This window comes from Cyrtonyx montezumae, unplaced genomic scaffold, assembly GCF_038088225.1.
Source record: "Cyrtonyx montezumae isolate F1298 unplaced genomic scaffold, pur_monq_1.0 scaffold_35, whole genome shotgun sequence".
Taxonomy (NCBI): Eukaryota; Metazoa; Chordata; class Aves; order Galliformes; family Odontophoridae; genus Cyrtonyx; species Cyrtonyx montezumae.
The window spans coordinates 1,113,430-1,137,761 of NW_027072040.1; the positions used below are offsets into that span (position 1 = coordinate 1,113,430).

Consider the following 24,332-nt stretch of genomic DNA (forward strand, 5'->3'; position numbering starts at 1 on the left):
ACCTGCACCCGCAGAGCCCCGCAGCACCCTGCACTGCCCCCAGCCCGCCATGACCCCACGGGACACCACTGCGACATCAGGGCCACGCTGAGAGCGTGCGTGTGCGTGTGTTTGTGTGTGTGTGTGTGTGTGTGTGTGTGTGTTCGTGTGCGTGTATGCCACGTGCGGTCAAATCCCTACAACAGGCCGCGGCACGGGGGAAGGGGAGGGAGCGGAACCTTTTTGTCCCGGAACGTTCGTTCCGGGGCGCTGTGTTCCCGCCGGAGCCCGCTGGGGACGGAGCGCGCCCCGCGCCGTGCCGCCGCCGCCAGGTGAGCGGGGCCTGGCGGTGCCCCGGGGCCGGCGGGGAGGTGGGGTCGGGGCTGCGTTAAGCGGAGGGTTTAATTGCGGAGTAATTAACGTCTCGCTCCTCTGGCGGCGCGCGGTCTGCTGATGGTTCTCCCCGGGTTCCTGCGGTGTAGGCCCGGCCCGGCGCTGTGGGTCTGACCCCGCTGCCGTTGGAGTGTCGCAGGGGTGGGGTTTTGCGGCTGCTCCTCGGGAGTGAGCAGAGGGAGGGGGACTCCTGCTCTGGGACTTTCTGCCTCCGGGGCGCAGGAGCTGTGGCATTGCTGTCCTTACCGCGACCCGTGGTGGTTTTGCAGTGCCGGGAGTTGGTACGAGCTCCTCGCTCTGCTCTCCTTTCCTGCTCCAGAGCTTCAGGGCTGGGCCTGAGTCGTCTCTTCCAGGCAGCGAGTGCTCATAGAAGATCACAGAAGGGACCATGAAAGCCACCTGGCCCCACTCCCAGCAATGAATAGGGACACCCACAGCTCTGTCAGGTGCTCAGAGCCCCTCCAGCCAGACCCTGAGCGGGGGGGGGAGGGGGGGGAAGCATCCACCACCTTTCCAGACAACCTATGCCAGTGCCTCATTGCCTGTACTGTAAAAAACAAACAAACAAACCTTCTTCCTATATCCAGTCTAAATCTCCCCTTTTTTAGCATGAAACCATTTTCCCTTGTCCTGTCACAACAGACCCTGCTGAAGAGTCAGTCCCCTTCTTTCTTATAGCCACCTCTAGATAATGAAAGGCTGCTCTCAGATCTGCCCAGAGCCTTCTCTGGGCTGCACAGCCCCAGCTCTCAGCCTGTCCTCGCAGGGGAGGTGCTCCATCCCTTGGATCATTTTGGTGCCCCTCCTCTGTTCATGCTCCAACAGGCCCACATCTCGTGTGCTGAGGACTCTGCATCTGGATGCTGTGCTCCAGGTGAGGTCTTACCAGCACTGAGTAGAGGACCACCATCCTCTGCCCAGGAATACAAGCGTGCATTTGTGTTGCTGATTACCTCTGAGAGAATTAAAGCAAACAGCCTCGGTGTGACCTTGCTCGTGCTGTCCCAAGTGTCTGTTCCTGTGCACACACACACACACACACACGGTGAACACTACTTCTGTGAAAGCCCATAAATGCACGGGGCCAGCTGAAGGTGCTGCTGTTTATTGTTCCATTAAGCCTGGACTGGTGCTGTGCTGGAACAGGGATAATGTGATTTTTGGAAGCTGCCTTTCTGAAGCAGCATCTAACACCTGTTCCGGAGTCTTGCGAGGAAAAGCAAGCGTGCCAAGTGCACTTAGCTGTGCTGGACTGGAGCACGGTGTGATGCTGGCAGACGGTCACTTCCCATTAATGCCCCTCTTAATGCCTGGGGCATTAACATCTCTCCAGCACGCTGGTGCTGGGCACAGGCTGGGCGGGGGTGATTAGATTGTGTTTTCTATTTTATATTTTAGCCTTTACAGAGAAATGGAAAGATGTCATGCTAGCTTTGTCATGACCTGCTTTGGTTTTTTTCCATCTTTATGGTACAAGTCACGAGTGCACACGGGTAACACCCTCTGGGTTTAGAGCTTTGCCCCCACGTTTCCGCAGAAAATCACAAGTTTCTTCTGCAGAAGCAGAAATTGAGGTTGATATGCAGAAGAAAACATGTGCAAAGCAGCTTCCGCTGGGAGAATTGTTATGAATGCGGATGAGAGAGTCCACAGGGCTTGCAGCTACCTCTCTGCAAAAGCAAGCACTTGTTGCTGTCTGTGAAGTACCTGAGCTCAACTCTTCCCTGAGTTGCTGCCATCTCCCTGCATCCTTTTTGTTTCAGCTCCTCCCCATGGTGGGAAGCTGAGCTGGGAGCTGCTGGTGGAGTGGCTTATCACAATGTTATAAAAATCACAATAGCCAGCATCAAAGAGACATCACGTACTGCTGTCTGAACTTCCAGCTGCGCCTCCAGGCCCTGTGCAGAGGGCATTTTTGGATTTGAGGGAGCTCCTCAGCCCTCTCAATCTGTCATCTCTTGTCTGTGGAGCACCAGTGCAGAACACCGTTGCAAGGTGCTCCTGTGGCAGAGGCTTCCATCTCCCTGTCGTGTTCATGCAGGTTTTGCACTGCGTTCAAATGCTCCTGTGACATGATCCAGCGACAAAATGTTTGTGCCAGCCTTTGATCTTCCTATAATGAATGATCAGCCTTTAGAGGAGCCAGTGCTCCTTCCAGCTCCCTTCTGGAGCTTTTCTCTGTTGAAAAACGCAGCGAGGAAGCCAGGCTGGGTGCCTGGGTCGAGCTCTGCACCAGGGGCACAGCTGAGCGTGGTGCTTTCAGCAGCACTGGAACAAACCAACAGCTGTTGCTTGCTGGGAAAGCAGCTGCGTGGTGAGGGCTCTGCTGCCTGTGGCTGCCTGATGGTTGTTAACCTCCTGGCCGGTCTGTCGTCTAAGGAAGCTTTAGAGCCAAAGCCATGCGTGTGATGGATGGGCCATCAGGTCACGGGGGCTGAGCACTTGCCTGTGCTTCGGTGAGAGATTGCTTGTAGGAAGCAAGTCCCAGCTGGGCTGGGGTGTGGGGGGCTTGGAGTTTGTGTCTCGGTGCGTGCCGTAGATCTCTGGGCACAAAGGAGGGCAGAGGTTTGCTAACGTGAAGAAAAGTGCAAATTGAGAGCAAGTTGCCAGTGTAATTATTTAATCTCTTGAGGTGTTGGTCAGACTGAGTTAGAATGGCACCACAGGTAGCCACTATTCATTGTCCTAATGTTACAGATGGATGAAAACTATTTTGTAGGTTAAGTTAGATTGTTAAGTTGCACAGGGAAAGGTCTCTGAGTCCTGTTCTGTCTGGTCAGGGCCTAGCACGCTGGGGACACAGCAGTCTGAACCATAAACATTAATAATACAGTGGGTATTATTCAAATGAAGGCTGCCACTTTTCCTTTGTGGGAATAAACCCCTGGGTAATCGCTGCTCATACTTATCTGTTCCTATAATTGCTTTCTGCAGAATCACTCCAAAAGAAGTGCTGCTGGCAGGATGCTGCTCTCGCTGCTCTCCCCCCGGGCGAGCTGGACTGCACGATGCCTCCTTCGTGACTTGCACCGGCGGGGGCTGCGTGGGCAGAAGAGGGCTGACTGTCCCTCCAGGGGTGTGCAGACCACACGGGCAGCCAGCAGCCACCCCATCAGCCCTGTCTTCACTAGGGCTTTGACTTTTGGTGATAAAATCGCCATCGTTGACCAGAATGGTGAGCACACGTACAGGGAGCTTTTCTGCCAGAGCCTCCGCCTGTCCCAGGAGATCTGCAGAGTCCTGCACTGCCCCAGCAGGGACTTGAAGGAGGAGAGGATCTCATTTTTGTGCCCCAATGATGCCTCGTATGTGGTTGCCCAGTGGGCTTCCTGGATGAGCGGAGGCATAGCAGTTCCCCTTTACAAGAAGCACCCTGTGCAGCAGCTGGAGTACGTGGTTGAGGATTCGCAGAGCGCTCTCATCATCGCAGCAGAGGAATATGTGGGGAAAATATCCCCTAGTGCTGAGAAGCTGGGAATCCCAGTTCTGCCACTCAGGTCTCCTAGCAGTGGATCTGCAGGCGAAACAACAGTGGAGGATGTGCCCTTGGCATGCAGTGCTTCCTGGAAAGACAGGGGAGCCATGATAATCTACACGAGTGGGACGACAGGAAGACCAAAGGGTGTCCTCAGCACCCACGAGAACGTGCAGGCAGTGGTGAGTGCTGCTCTCTCTGCAATGCTCGTGCTGAGTTAGAGGTCTCGTCCTTCGCAGGTGATGTGGTGTAACAGACTTGATTTCTGCACAGAGCTGTGGGGCTGTGTCCTGAAAGTCCCCAACGCTTTTGAGGTGAACACAGAACTTAGTGTTTGAGGCTCTGAACCTCACGCTGCGGTTGCAGCCAGGGGCATGGCTTCTGCCTCCTTTCCTGGAAAGCAGAAGAGGTGAGACCTGTTGTAAAAGGACTGCTTTCTTTGCCATTTTCTTTTCTTCACTGTGACTAGCAAAGTATCTTTGCCCATAATTGGAATATAACTTAGCCCAGCGCTGCACAGTACTGTGTGAAGTCTGTGCATTATTTAGCTATATATCCCCAAGGCAAAAAATCCATTAGCTCTCTGAGCCAAAAGGAATTAAAAGTTTGAATGAGCCTGCTGACTACCTCACCAGTTTGTTATCATTGCCTGCAACTGATAGACTCATGCCATTAGGGAAAAAGAGCAGGGAATACATTGTGCCTTACGGACGCGTGGTCGAGCTCACGCCTTTCTGGATGCACAGATACCACAGTGGAGGCAGGAGGGCTTTGATGGATAGAGCCAGGGCTTGGCTATATTGGGCTAAGAATCTGTTCCCTTACAAATATGCTGATCACTTGGGAGGCAGCCGAAGCAGTGAATGTCTTTGGTGCTGTCTCACAGAAAGCCCAAGGCCTGCTCCTGCCTTGTGGAAGAGGGTTGTGAATGGCACGACCAAATTCCACTGATTTTTATTTTTAGAGAGCTGGAAATGAGCTCTCCAGTTGCTAATGTTGGGCTCTGAAGAGCTTTGTTCTGCAGTCTAACACTTTAAAACGCCCTGTTATGAAGGGATAATTAGAAGTTTGATGTATACTCTATACATTCTCTTCATGGGACATTGTTTTCCTGCTCCCACTGGTTGTCCCTTACGCAGAGAAGAGCTAGAAGAGCGATGTCATCAGTATCCAAACTGAGTCAGCTGAGTGCTGGAATACTTCAGGTTTTGTTTAATATTTCTGCAGCAGGCTAATAGTTTTGTGGGTCCTACTTAGAGTCACTGCTGGCTTAATCCTCAGTAGTAGCAGGGAAAGCTGTGACGTATGTGAGCACACCTGCTGAAAAGGCACAGAAGATGTTCCTTGTGGTGGTGCTCTCTGTGGTGGTAATTCTGCTCCTGCTGACCCTAAAGAGGGGATTTCTTTGCCCAGGTGTTGTGGGAGTTGTGGGATTTCTGGCACCAGCTGTGCAGGGCGAGTCTTGGGGGGGTTGGGTGCTTTGTGCTGGGTGAAGCTTTCCTCCTGCCCTGACGCTGGATTGTGTGTCTTTTTCCGTAGACCACAGGGCTGGTTGAGAAATGGGAGTGGAAGAAGGAAGATGTTATTCTGCACGTGCTGCCTCTGCACCACGTCCACGGGGTGATCAATAAGCTGCTGTGTCCTCTCTGGGTGGGAGCGACGTGCATCATGCTGCCCGAATTCAGCGCGCAGATGGTAAGCCTGGAGGGATTGTGTGCTGTCTTTGAAATTCAGCAGCAAGATCCCATGCTCTGTAATTAGAGCAACTCTGCAAATCAGTTCTTAAACAATTCCAACCTCTTTAGCTGCTGGTCTGCAAACTGTTAAAAACCCTTTTGCTCAGGCTGGGGTCAGCGTGCTCCCCTGGAGGTTACGACTTGTCTGAGTGTGACACTGTGCTGCTCCTCCTTGATGTGCCAGGGATCTCGTGTTGGGGTACCCACTAGGAGCATCTGCACCCAGAACAAGGGTCGTTAATTTTCTGGTACAAGGAGAAGGGTGGAAATAGGGTGGAAGTATTGGATTTTTCCCTTGCACGCTGGCAGTGAGCTGCCTGAAGCTATGCTGTTGGTTGGATATTTCATTTTTAGTAGCTTGCATTTTCCATGTCCTCGATGTTTTGTGTTACATTACATGACAGAACGCAGACTTCAGGGTTTCTTGCAGCCTGGGTAAGAGAAGTATACTAATACTTGTCACTTGCATAGAAACAGTGCTCTTGAGCAATATAGAGGTACAAGTGTAAACAGATCTGTCAGTGTAGACACAGCAATGTAAGTGAGAGCTGCTTGCAGTTTTGCAGGAAAGGTGACAGGAGGGAAATCTTATAAATAAGAGTTTCTCTGCTGCATTTAGTGCTGTTTGCTGGGCAGGGCAGGGAGCACCAGTCTCAGTGCTCTGCTCATGTATTGTTCCTTGCCCGTGGAGGCAGGCAGCTGACCTACTGAGAGGATGGAAAGCAACAGCCTGCAGTGAAGTAGAACAGCTTCCACAGTCACTGGCTCCTGGGAGCTCCGTTCATCTACGTCCCCTGATATTGCTGGTGGTGTGAGAGGCACTGGAGTTCTGGTTTGCTCCGAGATGAGCAGTGTCACTATTTAGTGAGCAATTTCAGGTGCTGGTGCCACCTCGTAGCAGAAAGGGGGCCTGCTTTGTCAGCAGGCAGCTCCCTGGGCAAGTGACAAGAGCTTGTCAAGCCCGTGTTTCGTGGCTGAACAGACTGTTTCACATGTCTGTGTTTGTTCATGTGCCAGGCAGCTTTGTCGTGCTGAAGGGACAAAGAGCAAGTGCACAGGGTGCACCTGGAACCCCTTGGTGCTGCGGCTCTACTGTGGAGCTGAGTTTGGACTCTGATCTGAGTGAGCTTACGACCATGTGGTTCTTAGCTGCTTATTTCTGCTTCTCAGAGAGGCAACCACAGAAAATGCGTGCTTCTGTTATTTTCAGGATGGCCCTGGCACCTGAAAACCCCACTGGTGGCTGAGCACTGGTCCTTCCCAGGGGAACAGCCCCAGAATCGCAGAGGGGCAGCTCTGCATTCACATCCCCAGCAGGATGCTGTTGTAGAGGAAGGCAGCGAGGTCCCCTGGCAGCTGGAGCTGGTGATATCTTCTTGCTAATCACTGCCTAATTCACCTGCTGCCATCTTTATGGCATCACCCCACGAAGCATTCCACGCACACAGCTTGGGGTGCAGCAGGGATGCATGCCCATCAGACCCAGGGTTCAGAGCATCATGCAGGCACTGCTAGGAGGCAGCTGGTGTGGAGCAGACGAGCGTGCCGATAGCCTGGAAGCAAAGCCGAGCCCTCTGGAGGGCGCGTTTCTCCACATCCTGTGCCACCGGTGATTGATCGTCCCATATACCCTTGTGTTTTTCTGTGCTCTCTGCCGACATCTGCAAATCAATGAGCTGACAGTGAGGGATGGGTCCGGGTGCCGGCGGCAGGGTGCCTGCCTGCTGCCTCTGATCAAAGCCCTCCTCCGGAGCCGGCAGCGAGGGCGAGCCAGGACTGTGCTGGGGCTGTGACCCTGACCCTGGAGGCTGGACTTGGGCAGAGGTCGGAGTGGGGAGCGAAGTCGCGGGGGCTCTCAGGTGCGCTTGGGCTCTGAAGGACGTCATTGGCTTTTCTATTCTTTTTATTCCCTTTATTTTTCCGAGGGCCTCCCCTGGGAGCTGAAAGTGGTTTGATCGACACTACAAAGAAAACGCACGAGGGTAAATCAGGCTTTCTTGTGGAGTTTAATGCAGGCTGCCTTTCAGTTCCAGTCTATTTTCACCAGCTGTTGACAAAATACCCTTTGCTACTGAAATCAGCTTTCAGGAGAGCGGCGGAGTTTCAGTGGAGGATTTTGCAAAGGAGCCCGAATTTTGCTGTGTGCTTTTTCTCTTGGTTGCACCTTGAGAAAGCAGCCAATTATAGTGTGATATAAAGAAACCCGGATGGCAGCTAAAACACTTGACAGGCTGATCAAAACAAGGCTGGGAACTTACTCTCAACCTGCTGCAGGCGTATTTAGCCTTGAGTGATACTGGCATGGGTTCAAGAGAAACCGCAACAGCGTACCCGATGTGTGTTTGCTTTCTAATCACTAACACTTCATTATACAGAATAAATACTTTATTATTACAGCCTTTATTAAATTACATAATTTGTGGTGCGCCTTCTAGTCAGATACTGATGCCAGTCTGGTTTCGGTGGTGGTAACAGAGCTCTTCTTTTTTTTCCCCCCTTGGTCAGAAGGAGCTCAGAGCCCTGGAGCAGCACTTGCTGCCTCTCCCTGCAGCACAGCGTTAGGACGTGGCATCTTTCAGACCCATCCTTCTGGTTTTGGTAACTTCCCAAGGAGAGGTTAAACATCACGCTCTAAAATAACCTCTGTCTCCTGACCAACATCCACTCTCTCACCAAAACAGCATCTGATGCCCAGGGCTGTGTGCGAGCTACTGCTGAGGCCATGGGGGCTCATTAAAGTGTATTGAGCTGCCTCAAGCGTGAAAGTTGCTGCATAAAATCAGATTCTTTTTATTAAATGAGGACATCCATTACTTTGCACCAGCTACTGTACATGTTATAATTCACTTTATAGCACCATCTGTTAAGGCTGTCTCGCTTAAGCTTTTTGCAGCATCTTTTTATTGTAAGTTATTAAAAAATATGGCTGCATCTATTAATCATTTATTAATAAAGGGTTTATAAATGGACCCTTAATTTCCAGTGGCACAGTCAGTTCATCCACGCTGTGTGAGTCCCCACTGCATGGGCTGCAGAGTGATGCTGGGAGCACCCCCTCCCCCCCGAGCTGCTGCATGCCCCAGGACCATGGGAGCAGCACCCAGCACTGCAAGAGCACTTCACTGCTGGGAAGGGACAGCTCCGAGCACAGTGACATCTCCGTGCTGCTGTGGGCACGCAGAGTGGACAGGAGAACAGCATCTGAGAGCTTGTTCCTCCCAGCAGCTGTGTGGGGCGAGGGAAGCTCTGATGTTATTTTTGTTTTCAGCTGAGCGTGAGAACGGGGAGGGGAGAAATGTGCTTTGAAGTCAGAGTGAGCTGCAGCCAAAGGATCCCTTTATGGTCCTCCTGGCAGAACTCGCTTCCAGGCTGCATGCTTCTCCAGCTGCACTGCTGTGTGTGCAGGCAGCATTTCCCAGTGACTCCTGACCCCATGCTTCCAGAGTGGGGGCACCCACTGCCTACTGAAGCTGTCGGCCTATGTGGGCTCATTCTGAGTTCAGACAGTGGAAACTGCTTGCCTTGGTGCTGCTGCCAGGACAGGAGGGTGCAAACACCAAAGGGACAAATGTTCACTTGAGAAAGGAGTTTGGCTCATCGCATTGAACATGAGGTCAGATCCTGGTAGCTCTTCAGTGTGGAGGATGGAGGAAAGCTGTAGAAATGTGAACTCCACGTTGTGGTCCGTGCTGTCCCTTTGGCTCTGCTGCACAGGTCCTGAGCTGCACAGCACTGCCTGCAGCGTGCCAGCCGTGTCTCTGCCCCGCACACACTTTGCTGGTAAGCACGCTGAGATGCAGGTTGTCCTCAAGTTGCAGGAGAGGCTGTTGTTTTAGTTCCAGAGTCACTGAGGCTGACTCCGTGCTTCGAAGGATCGAGCCCTCTAAAAACCCGTGCCCTGTTTTACAGCAGGGTGAGGGCTGGGTGCTGCTGCACTGTGCCTCTGCCTGCATGGTGAGGTCTCCAGGCACAGCAGTGTGGTTGCCTGCGGGGAGGAGGAGTGTGCACCGTGGTGCTGAGCCTCTCCCCATGATCTCCATCACCCTTGGTGGCTTAGGGATTGTTTTTAGGAGCGAAGCAAATCCAAGCACACAGGGTTCTGATCTGCAGCAACCAAGCACCGAAAGGACGGTGTGCTGGGCTTGCCTGTACCATCCCATTTCAGCTGGGGCAAGGCACTCCTCTTTTCATCCATCAAGCAGAGGCTGCAGGGGAATCATTTTGCTTCAGACTCAAAGAGGAGGCGGCGGAGGGAGGAGCAGGTCGCTGCTGAGTGGATTGTGTTTGATCACTTCTCACAGACCTGGCTTTCAAAAGTTAGCATTTCTCTTCCTGTCTTCCGCAGCAATGCTGTCTGTCTTCAGCATCTGCTCTGGAGTAAACATCTTTTCATGTGTGTGGGGAGAAAGAAGAAATGCAACTGGAGCCTGTCATATTTACTTACGTTCCCGGGTCCCAGGGAAGGCACTTGCTCCGCACAGGAAGGGTTTAAAAGCTTCAGCCTGGAATACAGAGGGGCCGTCAAACCACACGGATGAATAAATGATTAAAACCAGAGTCGCACGGAGCACAAACACTTTGGGCTTACAACGAACACGAGGCAAAGCCAGCCAGGGCCTGGCCTCCCTTTGAAGAGAGGACCCTTCACTCTGCATTAGAAGGTGCCCACACACTGACAGATCTGCCGGTTTCTGTCTGCTTTATACCATCACACGTTTCCCTCTGAGGGCAAAGGAAGGAGAAACCATCGCCTTTTCTTTGCTCTGAGCTGCATCCCTCCCTTCAGGTGACGGTAGCAAATCCGGATGCGGGCTGGGGGGGCTGCAGGGAAGGACCATCCCTGGGAGCAGCTTGCACATGCCTCCTCCACCACCGTGCCATCTGCGTGCTGTAAGAAATACGTGGGAAAATCTTGCAGCTTTGCCTCACTGGGATTGTTTTCTACCCGCTGGTGTCATTTTTTCCTCTCTGACTCTCTTTTTTTTTTCCCTCTCATTTCCTGCTGGCAAAATCCCACCAGCAAGCCCATGGAATTGCCCAGATATGCTTTTGTGCAGTGGGAGGGGAAGAAAATCAGGAATGTCAGAGGGCTCTCGGGAACAGAAGGTCTTCTTCTGCTTTGCTGGCTCGGGCAGCCTGCCCTGTAAGCCAGCAGTGCTGTGTGCCTGCCCTGCGCTTTTGCTGCCATCGTTGCTGATGGGAAGCTGTACCCATTCTTGTTTTCTTGCAGCTAGAAACTTCTTGATTCAGGCCCTTCTCCATCTTAAAAGGAGTTCTGCTCCACCCCGCACCATCTCTTGAGCATATTCCATCTGAAGATCAGTACTTCCCTTGTGCTTTGCACTGTAGTGCTGACTCAAAGGCTCAGCCTCACAGCCAGAGGGCTCTGCCCCACTGAACACCCCCAGACCCAGGCTGGCAGGTCCCACCTGGGGGCAGGCAGAGCGGGGGATGCATTTATTTGGAGGTCTCAGGTGAGGAAAATAAAAGGAAACGCTGGGCTGCCGATATCCCGTCCGCGGGTGATTGATGTGAGACAGAGACAGGTTGGGTAACAGAGAGAGATTGATGGCACTGCTCTGAACATGACAGTGTCAGAGGATGCCGTGCGTGGGAAGGGCGAGGCTGGCCCCTCGCCGGAGGCCGTCCAAGTCCTGGGTTTGATTGATTGCTCCCAGGTAACGAGACGTTCCCAGGTCCTTCTCTTAAACCACGAAGTTCTAGTTATAAAGCAGCAATAGCTGTTTCAGCTGGCTGGGCAGCAGCAAGCCCTCTGGATGCCTGTGGGTCTGAGGAGGGCTGGGGGCTGCCGGCCTCGTACCGCAGCTCGGTGCTTAGTGCCGCTGCAACACACGGTGGGGATCCAGATTTGGCTGAGCAGCAGCAGAACAGGTGGGGATGTTTGGCTGTCAGCAGATCGGCCCAGCAGCGGCTGGTGGCACGCATCCAAAGGCAGCTGCTTATCTTCAGGAGGGGCTGGGGTGGGGCGGGCTGACACAGAGCTGCTCCCACCACCAGGATGGTGGCACAAAGGGTTTTATCTGGGGCAGGAGCCGAGCAGATGTGTGAGGACAGGGGATCCTGGGGTGCAGCAGGGAGCTGCCTTTTTGGAGCGATGTTGTCGTGCGTTTGTTTGCTTTGTTGGGTTTGCTTTTAAATCCAAATGCATGTGAAAATAAATCTGCTGCACAGCCAGTCAGACTGGAAGTCTGCCCGCGCTCCCCACAGCTGCTCCGGGCTTCTGCAGGCAAATCACACGGTGAGGATCGAGCAGCTCCAAGCGTCTGTCTCCCTTCGGTTCTTTGGCACAGGCCCTGTGCCTGCTTGCTGGCACCTGTTTCCCATGCCCAAGGCTCTGTGGAGCAGCAGGGGGAGAGGAGCAGGTCCCTGGCTTTGGAGATGTCTCTCTCTGTGCTGCTGCCTCACGTGGGAAAAACGCTGTGGGGCTGAAGAGAAAGAAGACTTTGGGGAAAGAGGCCGGGGGGGATGCAGAGCAGGGAGGCAGATGCTCCTCAATGCAATTTTGCCTATTCCGCATTCATTTAGGGCTGGAATAGGTGCCTGCAGCATCGGGGCATGGCTGCACTGTGTCACTCGGTCACACTGCATTCCTTTTCTGCCCTCCCTGATGCCCTGGGGGACTCACAGCACTCGTGTCCCAGCTCTCGTGGCTATTGGGGTGTCATAAGCCCCAGCCCTGTGCCTGGTGTGCGTCCCTCGGGTGGGACGCTGCCTCTGTTGGACGTGTAGGGCTGCATTAAGAACAACAACGGGGTGCAGAGGGGTTTTTTAGGGGCTGATTGTTCTGAAGCAGCCGAGTGAGAGCCGGCGGGGAGAGGAGGTGCTGGCGCAGCGAAGGAGAAAGTAATGAAATGGAGCCCGAGTGAGCAGGACGGAGGGGAAAGGGGCAGCACACACACCAGCACGCAGGGTGACAGCATGAAGGAGAATCACTTGTTCACCTCCAATCAATTCATGCTTTTTTTCACCGCCGCACGCGCCTGTGTGCAGCTGAGCGTGTGCTGGGAGGGAGGGAGGGGAGACGAGCAGTGTCAGGAGCTGTTAGGAAATACATTTGTCAACAACAGGGCAGGGAGCAGGGAGAAAGGAGAGAGGCAGCCGTGGCTGGAGCCGAGCGGGATGGGGCCCTTTATTTATTGATGGCTTTGTATCGTTCCTGTCTCGGGGAGAGCTCACCTCGGGGGAAGAGTGACAGTGTGTGGAAGAAATGAGTCTAATTTCAGTCTTTATGCCTGCTCGGTGCTAACTGCTCCCATGTGGAGCTGCTCAGCCAGGGCAGCATCTGGGGTCACTCGTCATTCCTCTCCAGCTCCTGGAGTTTGGCCCAATGGATGGATCCTCAAAGCTTCAAGTCCATGGGCTCCTACCTGCGTGTTGTGTTCCTCGTATGTGACTCAGTATCTTTCCTCTCTGAAAAGCTGGCAGCTTTGTGAAGCCTTTGAAGTGTTCGTGCTTCTGCCCCAGGCTCTCTGTCTTCATCAGCAAATGCTTGGCTGTGACACGGTGGTTCTGAAAAGTGCCATTTCCATCATGTGTTCCTTGGGTGTGAAAGCAATGGGGCAATCCCTTGCTGAGAAAAGAGCTGAGAAGTTGGCACTGGCAGTGCTGACCATCACTTTCCTCTACACTTTATATTCAGGTATATACGTATGTATATGTGTTGCCTCCTTCCTAGGTTTGGAAGAAGTTCCTAAGCTCCCAAGCTCCCCGTGTCAGCGTCTTCATGGCAGTGCCCACTATCTATGCCAAGCTGATAGAATACCACGACGAGCATTTCTCTCAGCCCCAAGTGCAGGACTTTGTGCGTGCCTTTTGCCAGGAGAACATCAGGTAGGTGGGCAGTGTGCAGCCCCCAGCTCTGCACCAGGCAGGGGCTGCTGTGGCTGTTGCAGCAGGGAACCTGCCAAGCTTTCTTTTTGGCTTCACCTCCACCCCACCAGGCAGACTGTAGTGCTGTACGATCTCTCTGACAAGAACAGGGGTGACATTATTTAATTATGAGCTACTCGTGCGTGGTAAAGCCAGAAGGGGTCTGCGTGCTTATTATACGTGTCACCCTACATGATACAAGACTGAGAACTTCATCCTGCAGCCCAAGCTTGTGCTGCAGCATCTCTTTTCGGAGCCTATCCTGTCTTAAACCACCCTATCGAACAAAGAATCTCTTCTGTGTGAGGGATATCTTTTGTACTGACTGAAGGCTTTTGGGACTTGTAAGGTTTTATGTAAGTGCAGGCTTTACAAAACCTTTAGTTAGAATGCACACTTCTCAGCTGCTTTCTTACATGGTGTTCCGTGTGCAGGTTGATGGTGTCTGGCTCTGCAGCCCTGCCTGTGCCTGTCCTGAAGAAGTGGAAGGCCATCACGGGGCACACTTTGCTGGAGAGGTATGGGATGACAGAGATTGGGATGGCACTTTCCAACCCTTTGCACGGAGTCCGTGTCCCAGGTAGGAGTCCCGAGCGGGTGACACCATTCAAAGATGTTTTGCTTCCAAGTGTTCTTGTTTCTTCTCACCACAGAGAACACACATCTCATCACTATTGGTCATAACTGAGGAGCAGACTGTGGTGTGAACAGTGATGCCAGTAGAAGAGCTGCCATTGGGAAGCTAGGACAAGCCACGAGCGTGTGTGCAGAGCTTGCAGTGTTGCACACCAACCCAGCTAGGCCAGGCCTGTCTCAGAGGCAGAGTACACCCTTGATTTACTCGGTCTGATGATTTCCAAAGTCAACAAGAGTTCAAACACTGTGCTGGGGTGGTGTCTTCAGCTTCTGCTTTATGAAGCTGTTTGTATAGAATGTTGACATGGGGCTCTCCACGGAGCAGCTCGTGTCCAATCAGTCTGTACTGAACATTTAAAATAGGATGTCTTTTCACTCTAATTTGAGTGCAAGTTGCTTGACTCTTCAGGAATTAGAAATCGTCACACCTCATTGTATGCTCTGGCTCTGTTCTCTCCTTGTCTTCCCTCACTTCTCTTAGCTACACTTTGTGACTCCTCTCAATATCTGTGGTTTTATGTAACCTAGAAATGAATTGATCTCAAACATTAAAAATATAAAATGCCCCCACCCTCCCTGTGGTTATAAACGTGGCCATCTGTCTGCCAAGCAACCCAGCCCACCACTATGCCACCTTCTCCTCCCCACATGCTGTCTGCACATGCACGGCACCATACGCATCATTTCGGTCTCTGGACTCCTGGGGACCAGAGGGGGACTGTCCTGTGCCTTGTGGCTTCCCCTCTTGCCCCAGTCCTGCTGGTTGTAGCATCTCTGCCCTCGAAGGGATTGCACAGGTTGAGGAGAAGCCACAGCTTCCCCCAGCGTTGGCTCGTGAAACTGAGAACAGTTAAAGGCACGAAGTACAAAGTGCAGTTTACTTCTGCAGTGTAGTTGTGATTCCCCTGGTCTGGGCAGTGCTTACTGCGTGCTGGAGAAAGGAAACTCAATTCCCACCTGCACGAGTGTGAGCTCTCTGTGAGCCCCCAGGTGCAGGGTGGTGGTTTGAGATCATTTGGATGTCACAGCAGCCTTGTTACATTTGCTTTTTTCTTCATCTTTGTTAGGGGAAATGAGTGGAGGTTCTCAGTCTCCCTGGAGACAAAAAGACTGCGTGGACGAGGCAGAAATGGGCAGCAGGAAGGGCAGTTTTAAGTCCAGAGCTGAGTCTACATGCTCTTGAGGAGAGGCAGTGTGTAGTCTCTGGCAGTGTTGGGTCTGTAGGGAATGTGGGGACAAATAGTCTCACGCAGCTGCGAGCAGAGAAGCTGAGATGAAGGCTATGTGTCTGTCTCACAGGCACCAGGCTGGGGGTCACTGCAGCCCCACAAAAGGAGAAGAATCTCTCAAAGGTGTGGATCAGCCAGGAACCTCACAGACAGAGAGCTATGATTGAATAGGCTTGATTAATTTATTTCAGGAAGAGTCAGTTGGGAAGCAGATGGGTGAAGCTGAGGCGTAATTTACTGAAGCTGTGAAAAGCTTTTGATATAGTACCCCATTAGAGGCTGGGATGTAAGGTCACCAGGTACAGCACAGTATCCACCGTGAACGAGTCAGCTGAGAAACACAGCAGTGGCTGGGGCAGGAGGAGCAGTGAGCTTCCTGCAGAACAGTGTTCTGGGGACAGATGCTAGGCAGCAGCTGACAGCGGCCCCACTTGCTGGCCACAGCTTTGTTTTCACAAAGGAGTGCAGCAGGCACGGCCAAGCAGCAAGGGCTGTGCTGGAAGAGCTCTGTGGTTGCAGCATCCTGGCAAGGTGCTGGTGGAGATGGGGCCTCAGCAGACATTGGTGTGTTAAATATTAGTGCAAGAGCTTGCAGGGCTCGGCCAGAGCTGAAGCAGCAGATACCGACATTGAGTGGGATGACTTAGTGCCTGAGTTAGGGCTTGGCAACCCACAGCAGGGGTTGGAACTGGATGAGCTCTAAGGGTCGCTTCCAACCCGAGACATGCTATGACTTCTGTGACTTCAGAAATTTCTCTCGGTGATGTTGCCTGCCTCTGGAAAGCCCCAAACAGGGAACGTGTCTGTGCTGCAAGCATCTGACCCAGCCTACAGACACAGGTCCCCTTGGGTGGGTGGGTAAACCCGAGGACCCTCACACTTGCCAGTGGGTTTCTCTCAGAGCAGAGGCAGCACGCATCCTGCTCTGCTGCCTCGTGAGCTTCTACCTCCGAGAAGAAGTCCTGGGGTTGGCCTGCCCTCCTTCACCCCATGCTGGGGCTGGGGAAGGGCAGAGCCCTCCGTGTGCAACAGGTGTCCTTGGTGTGGCACTGTCCCACAGGGCGCAGGTCTGGAAGGCCGGGGGAGGGGGGGGTTCTCCTTTCCTAAAGAAGAAAAGAAAGATTTGAAAGATAAATGTTTGCTTGTATATGGTTAAAACCCTGCTTAAAATGCCTCTGTTTTCACCAGCTCTCATTCTAATCCCCCTGGTGCTGTTACTGTGAAGGGAGATGAATAATTCATGGACGGAGAATGCCTCACTGGGCCTAATCACCACTTTAATTGGAGGTTTAGATCAGAGGCGGCTAATAGCTCCTACAGCGGGGACTCGGTGTATTGTTGACAGTGAGATCGCTGAGTGCCTTATCGTTGGCCTGTTTCAATTCTCCCAGGACACCACCGCACATAACAGCATCAAGGTCCCCAGATACTGGAGGACACAGACCGCAGGGCCAATTAAATTTATCTAGGAAGAGCTGACAACTTTTTTAAACAGAGGAGAGCCGGTGAGGAGGAATAATAGTGTCAGTCCTTCCTGTGAAGGGCACACAGAGGGGAAGGAGCAGGGATTGCTCCCAGTGCCACCGCTGAGAGGTGGGTAGTGCTGAGTTTTGACTCCTTTCTGATGACACCCGGTTCAGGTCTCCTGCCCCATCCCTGCAGACACCCAGAGTCCAGCCCAGAGGGGCTCTGATGGAGCTGTGAGTGTCTGTGTTCACTGCAAGGAGTGGGACCACATGGCTGCTGAAGGTCCCTTCCATTGCAAACCATCCTGTGATTCCGGTGCCTTTGGGAACCTGCACAGCCAACCAGACTTAACACATCATGGCACAGTGTGTGTTTTAACATGTCACCCAGGCCTGAGGAGCTCTAGTCGTTGCCAGTGCACAAATGGTATCAGTGCTGTCAGCCTCGTGTAGCTCTGATCAATGCTGTGAGCATTTTCAGCCTTTACAGATATCCATTTGCAGCTTGACCGTTCTTCTGAAATGCCAAAAAAACTTTTCCAGGCTGAACATAAGGAAACAAAAGGGTCATTGTGCTGTGTTCTGCACTGAGGCCGGCATCTCACATACGGCAAAGGAGCGTCATTCCAGGAAGGCATCGATCTGCTCTTAATGCAAAGGCTTCCAGGGCTGGCAAACCTGTGGGAGTCTGTGGCAGCTGCTGCTCCCCTCCCTGAGCTCTGTGAGACTTCATTTACTCGCAGTGTCTGCCTGCCATGCCTTTCAGCCAGGTTTGGGGCTATCAGCACGAGGTATTTTTCACACGGGAGAAAACGTTCCCGTACAGTTGTAGAAGATGGCCTTGGCAAGCTCGATGTGCAAACATTTGGCTTGTTTTCTGTGATTTATAACTTGCTTTGAGTACTCTTGGAGTCTCGTGGCAGGTACAAAACTCTGCTGAAAATATATAAATACCTCTCCCTGGCAGCTCCAGTGGCACCTCGGCTCCTGGTGAGAAGAGCAGAGCACACCTCTCCCTCCTGCTCTGCTGCAGTCCCCTGTCGTGGGCTTCTGGCAGTGAGTTTGGCTGTGTCAGGGCAGCCCTGTGGCAGGAGAAGGACCTGGCTGCGTGCAGTAGCTGACCTAAATGCCAAAGGCAGTCTCAAGCTGAGCAGACACACGTCACGGACCTGCCATGTAGCTTTCTGTTTATTTCTTGCCAGATCTGCTAATTGTTAGGGTAGTTTTGCTGCAATAAAATCTCACTCCCTCGTAGTCCATCTGCTCTCAGCTGATCCTGCAGGGATGCCATAAATCTGGGCTACCACGACATATTGATTTCCATGGCAACTGACCAGCGTAGCAAACACAGAATCGTGGTGTCACAGGTACCAGACCTCCAGGGCTTGGATGGGTGAATGAGAGCACGACAGGGAAACTGCACCTCAAACCCAAATGCCTGAAATCCAGATAACAGGGGGAAGGCAGTGCTGGTCCTGCACGCCCCACTCTAAGGAATTCCCAACTGGAAAGCACCACCACCACGGCGGGATGCTCTCCAGGTGGAAAAATCAATCAGCTCCAATTAAAGAGCACGCTTAGCAGTTCAACCTCCCAAGCCACAGGTTGCTCCGTGCCCAATGCAGGTTTGCATGCTGGCTGCTCCCTGCTCGAGGGGGTGAGCTCCGTGCTGTGAGCCTCCTCTTGTGCTGAGAGCTGTCATGTGCCACTGAGATGCAGGGAGCCTGCTGAGCCAGCAGATGCCCCAGTGCCCTGCTTGCTGCTGTGCCTCGAGCCCCCCAGCAGGCTGAGGTCACAGGAGCAGAGCTGCCCTTCCTCTGTGCCTGACATGGGGGTGCTGCACCCCCGAGGTGTGGGGCTCTTGGTAGCAGGGCTGTCACAGAGCTTAATTGCTGCTGTTGGTGTCACTGTGCCACGTTCCCTGGCTTTGGAAATTGAAACCTGCAGAAGAAGGTTGTGGTTTTGATCTCTGCTTTTCTCCTTGGATGTTTTGTGTACGGTGTATTGATGTCTCATAAAACTGAGATAATCCCTTGCCATGCTGACACGGTTAAGCCTTTGCCTTCTCTGTCAGGTTCGAGCCGCAGAGAAGCAGTGAGCACACTGCCATTGTGCTCTTTCTTTTCACACCTTCGTGTAGGTTTCATGGTGCTTCATTACTGAGCCACGAGGCTGTCCCAGTGCCTTCAAAGGCCATCTGAGGGAGACTGCTCAGGGCTGCAGACACATTGGTTTTCCCAGGCGTTTCCAGCACTGCCTGCTCAGCCAACAGAGTATTGCAGCACGGTGACATTTGCATGCAGACATACGATGTGATCAAAGCCTTCCTGAAGGGTAACCCCCTGCAAGGAGCTTCTTCAGTGCCAGCACAGTCTGCAGATGCCACTGAGAGCAAAGCAGCTGCTCTGTTGTACCCTTGGTTTCTGGTTGCCCACTGTTCCAGTCCTGTTCTGTTTCCTTCCCAGGTTCAGTGGGGACCCCTCTGCCCGGGGTGGAGGTGCGCATTGCCACCGAGACTGTGAAAGGCGGCGGCCGTTCCTACACCATCCACGCTCAGGGAGATGAAGATGGCACACAGGTAGTGCTCAGCTGTCATTCTGCTGCTTCCTTCACTCTCAGAGCCCCTCGAAGCCCCAAGGATCAGGGCTGGGGTTGCACTGCTGTTCCCAGGAACTCAGTGATGCCGTTCGGTTTTCCCTTTCTTACACTCATGTTGTGCTCAGTATGCCCACGGTGCCTGATGGACCCCATGAGTGTGGTCCTCCCTGCAACGCTGAACGACATCTGAGGAGAGCAGCCCCCGGTGTGGGCTGGGAGGGGCGGGCTGTGGCACAGTGCTGTGGGCAGTGGTGTCAGCAGTTGTGGCTGCGGGCACAGCTCTGCTGCTGGCACACCGCCTGCGAGTGACGGGCTGATGTCAGTGCTCACACCTGCGGTCACACTCACGCAGCCCCACCTGATGCCCTTCCTGCCCCGAGCTGCTGCTGCTGGCACACACTGCGTGCTTGCCTGGTTAATAATTCATAGCAGAGGGAGTGTAGCTGTGGCATTTATTTAACGTGAGGAGGACCCCGTCTGAGCGCTCGGCGTGCTCCAGCAGCCCAAGAGCAGTCTGGCTGGGTTTCAGCACAGAAATGAGCTCCGTGGCACGGGGGCTGTCGTGCCCTGGGCACCTGCTGCCTCCTGCCTGGGCCACTCAGCAGCTCCATGTCCCCTTTTCTCTGCCTCTGCCTTCTGGCTTGTGGGAAGGGATCGGTAAATATTTGCTCACCTCCCTCAGAGGAGGGCTCTGAGACTTCAAGCTCTGCGGTTAAGGGTTATGGAAGCTGTGGTGCGGGAGTGTCAAGGCTGAGGGGTCCTGAGGGAGGGAGGAAGGTGACAGCAGGACATGGCACAGCTCTCTGGGGTGTGATAAGCACATCCGTGGCCCCATCACTTCTCTGGGCATTTCTGCACAGTTTGGTGTTGACGCCGTGAAAAATTACCAAATGTCACATCATGGCTTGCTGGTTCCCCTGTAGGAAATAAACACCTCCTGGCAGCAATAAACGCCTGCCGTCTGCTTTGGTTATATGGCTGTCAGGGCAGGGACCTCTCTCCATACAGACACAGTGTGGTGCACATCTGCGCTGCTGCACTGAGAACGGCACCGAGTGGCTGCGCTGCGGGACTGCAGGACCGGGCACCCCGCTCCTCTGCACCACATCCCTCCGCTCCTGTGATGCTGTGACCGCGTTGTCAGGGCCATCTGCGAGGCGTTCACACCTCGGCTGGGCTGCGACTCACCCTAAGCCCTCCCTTTCTGCCCGTGTTTGCCATGGAGATGATTTGCTGAGCTGCAGAGAGCCTCGCAAGGTCACTGCCTCCCTTCCTGACAGCAGAAGACGACAGGCTGTCCCCCAGCCTCCAGCTCCCCGCCAGCACCACCTTCCCCCTCCCGCTGCAGTGGGGGGTTCTGTTTGCTGTTGCATTTTCCCCCTTTGGATGCACTTGTGGTCCCTGCAGACAGCAGCTTGGGGACACCTGGTGACATCTGAGTCGTCCCCCATCCCATAGCACTGCTGAAGTAAGGGGGTGTGGGTGGTGGGAGCACCTCTGTCGTCATCCAGTAACTGTGAGCCTGCAGCAGGGAACTGATGCAATTTGCAGAGCCGGTTTCTGGCACGCCCTGAAGATCAATAATCTACTTAGCTGAAAGTTTGCTGGATCTCTTTGTTCCTCTCTTCATTTTCAACCCCCCCCCCCATCCCTTGATTGGATTCCTTTCATGCACACGCTCCCCTTGCAGCTCTGAGCCCTGCGCTTGCTGGCTCCCAGCCCACCCAGTTGTTCTAGCTGCTTCCCTCGCTTCTTCCTTGCTAATTGTTGCTGCACTCTCTCCTGAGCACAGCAGTGCAGAGTGAGACCCGGGGCAGATGCTGTCCTCCTCCTCAATGCCTCCCAGAGAGCCAGGAGTGGTAGAAGAGGACATCAGGGCACGACCACCCCAGCCCACGCGAGAAGCAGTTCCCAAACCTCCAACCTGCCCGCTGGGTCTCCTGAGCACACAGCTCAGCACCCAGCACCACAGTGCCTGCGTGCAGCACGGCTCCTCCTTACCCCACCTTTCTCCCTGTGATGTTTCGCAGCCCAGCTCAGGCTGAGCACCTCCTGCTCCCCACGTGTGCAGGAAAGGGTTACAGCTTTGCAGCGCCGAGCGGTTCGGTTTGCTTTGTTCGGTGCGATGCATATTTCATACGCTCAGCTTCCCAGCTGGCAGAGGCCTGCAAGCCCTGGGAGCTGCTGGGTATTGTCTCTCTCTCTCTCTCTGTTTGCTTGTTTGTTGGTTGTAAGGTTTTTGGGTTGTCGTTTTTTTGCTTTCCCCAACTGCTCGCTCCCTGACAGCGGGGGTCTATCAGCAGATAAATGGTTTCACAGCTGTACCCCACGCAGTGCCCTAGCCAGGGCTTTCATGGCCAGCAATTCGCTCACGATGAGGCTGCAGAGAGAGCGTGCGGGGCGGCGGGCTGCGGGAGCTGGCAGCAGGAGGATGCTGCAGCCACGGGCTTTTCTCCCCCCCCTCCCTTCAAGGTTGTAATTATCTCGTTGTTTATCCATATGCAAGCTGTCGTCCTGGACGGGAACCGGCTCGGCGGCGGCCGTCCCTCCCCGCAGCCACCAGCCCCTCCTGCCCGCCTGCCCGTGCCCCCCGCTGCTCTGCCATCTGCCAGCAGCGTGCTGCTCTGTGGGGCAGCCAGCTCCTTGCCCTGAGAGTGCTGGACCTGCCCGAAGCGGGCTGGCAGGGGAGGTCTTCACTGAGGGCCGTGGTCGGTGGGCTGATAGTCAGCTTGGATGGTCTTGGTGGGCATCTCAGCTGTTTTGTGCCGTCCCCATCCGGCGCAGTCACTGACTGCGTTCTCACTGGTGTTTCTACGCCTTTATTCTTTCTGTCTGGTGTTTTGTTTGTGGCCATAGCTGTGTTTTGCTTTTTGCTGGGTGTAAAGGTGGAGGCAGTGATGACATGGGCATCACGTCGTGGTGTTCCCCAGCTGGAAGGTGTTCTTACCACAGAGGCAGCTCCGATCCCAGGAGCCTGCGTGGCTGTTTCCTTGCACATTCACATGGAGTCCATCCATCAAGAACAGCCCCTTTCCACGAGAGCTTCCTTTGGGCTGACCTTTGTCACAGCACCCTCAAGCTATCTATTAAGCTCTTTATTATCATTTTATTCCCACTACGAGGGTGGAAGGACTTCACTCTGGACTTCTTCCCTCCCTTGGCATAGCCATCCTTGGTGCCCTTGACCAGGCCTTGGTTCTCCAAGAAATGAATTCCTCTCTGTTCCCAGCCCTCTCTGTGCAGCACCGTGACGGAGCGGTGGTGTCCCCGCTCACTGCAGGGCTATCAGAGGTCCCTTCAGACTCCAATCATCCCACGATTCTGTCTCATCCCATGAAATGTTCCCACTCTGTGCACTGTGGCACATCTCAGAGGTGCTTCCTGGGGAGATGCTGAAGGAGACAAAGGAGCAGCACCTGCCCCGGAGAGCTCTCAGCCAAGGAGAGGAGGCAGCGCTGCCTTGGGTGGTTTGCATGACAGAGGGAAGCAATTAGAGGCTCTGGTCTGCAGTCAGAGCACAGCACAGCCTTGCTGACCCCGACTTTTAAGCGAGGCTTATGGGAAATGAAGCCAAGGTGTGATGCTAATTGAATCCTTGCCTGCCCGGGCGCTCCCGCTGCGCAATGGGAGTCCTTCTGCAATGCACAGAGCTGGGGGAGCAGGGAGATGTGCTGACATCTCGCCTCGTTTCTTATCTCCGTGGCTTCCAAACAAGAGGGACGGGGCTGCTGGCATCCCTGGAAGCTCGTGATGCTGCTTATGTACAGAGTTCCTATAGATCAAGGAGTTTGGGTCCGTGGATGGACGGTTGTGGGGGGGACAGAGCTTTCCCAAGTGGTTCTTTTGGGATCAGCTGGAGTCAGGCAGTATGGGAGCTTCTAAAAATCAGTGCTGCCTACAAAGATCTGCAGGCACTTTTGGTTCTGGTGGAGCAGCGTTTGCTGTGAGTGAAGGGTTGGGTCTTGTGAAGATAGCAGTGTTGCAGCTGTGCAGCAGCAGCCCTGCTTTTACGCGTGCCACCTTCCAAAATGAAAAGCAAATGGGCTGTGTTATTCCCAGCCTTTTTAATACGAGTTAACGTTACGAAAGCAGATGTGAAGTGTGGCCTTGTAGGTTACAGTCTGGGCTCGGGGCTTGGGTTTTTGTGGCTTGCTTTCTTTTCCCTTTCCTTGTGTCTCCGAGGAGCAGAAATCCGCCTCTTTCCTGCAGGAGAGAAGTGGTTTGTGGTGTTCGTTGCCTGCCCTTACCTTCTGCAGGGTGCTGCAGGGCGCCGAGCTGCAGGGAAGAGAATGCCTTCACACAAGCATGCAGCTTAGTGGGGACCTTTTAATTCTGAATGTGCATGAGAGGTCGGAGTGCCTGGGAGTCTGGTGGTGGGGGTCTGGGGTCTGTACGTTCCTTGGTGTTCCACACTTGCTATGGCTGCTTACTTATATTTTTTTAAGCTTACAACTCTGAGAGCTGCTATCAGAGATCCGTCACTTCCATAAACCACACACGTATCAATTACTGTCTTCTATTAGTCACTTAAAAGGCTGGGTTGCTTAATTATTTTGATTACAGCCATCACTTATTTATGAGCTGGGGAGAAGTGCCAAACGTTTCCAAGCTGAGACGCACAGCGCTGGCTGTGGCAGAGGTGCAGAAGCAGTTCGTCCTCTCTGCAGATGTAGAGGGTTTTGCTTTCCCTTTTTTGCTTCCCCTTGTTGCAGCAGCCCATGCAGCGCTGGGGGGAGGAAGAGGCAAATAGAAAAAAGGCAAAAGGAAAATGGTGCGAGATCTGCAGGGCACGAAGGGCACTGCCCTGTCCCAGCTCCCCACCTGGGCAGTGCTGCTCTTCTGCTTCCCTGGGGTGTGCCATCCCTTTGTAGGCTCTCTCCTAGCAGAGGATGCTCTGATTTGCAGCCCCTGGGCCTGCGGTGCTCCACCA

General features: G+C 53.7%; 1 protein-coding gene across 3 annotated transcripts in view; it reads left to right on the plus strand.

Annotated features, from left to right (window-relative positions):
• Window positions 1–265: 265 nt before the first annotated feature.
• ACSF3 (acyl-CoA synthetase family member 3) overlaps window positions 266–24,332 on the plus strand; it is a 36,393-nt gene continuing 12,326 nt past the window's right edge. Inside the window, exons 1-6 of one of the 3 annotated variants that reach the window (XM_065745308.1) lie at window positions 266–311; window positions 3,307–4,029; window positions 5,387–5,542; window positions 13,280–13,434; window positions 13,908–14,053; window positions 19,270–19,382. In XM_065745308.1, coding sequence (XP_065601380.1) covers window positions 3,337–4,029; window positions 5,387–5,542; window positions 13,280–13,434; window positions 13,908–14,053; window positions 19,270–19,382 — 1,263 coding nt within the window. In that variant the 5' untranslated portion in view covers window positions 266–311; window positions 3,307–3,336. Of the gene's footprint in view, window positions 312–1,210; window positions 1,247–3,306; window positions 4,030–4,138; window positions 4,257–5,386; window positions 5,543–13,279; window positions 13,435–13,907; window positions 14,054–19,269; window positions 19,383–24,332 lie in introns of those variants that run through there. The other 2 variants (XM_065745309.1, XM_065745310.1) reach the window with 2 other exon arrangements.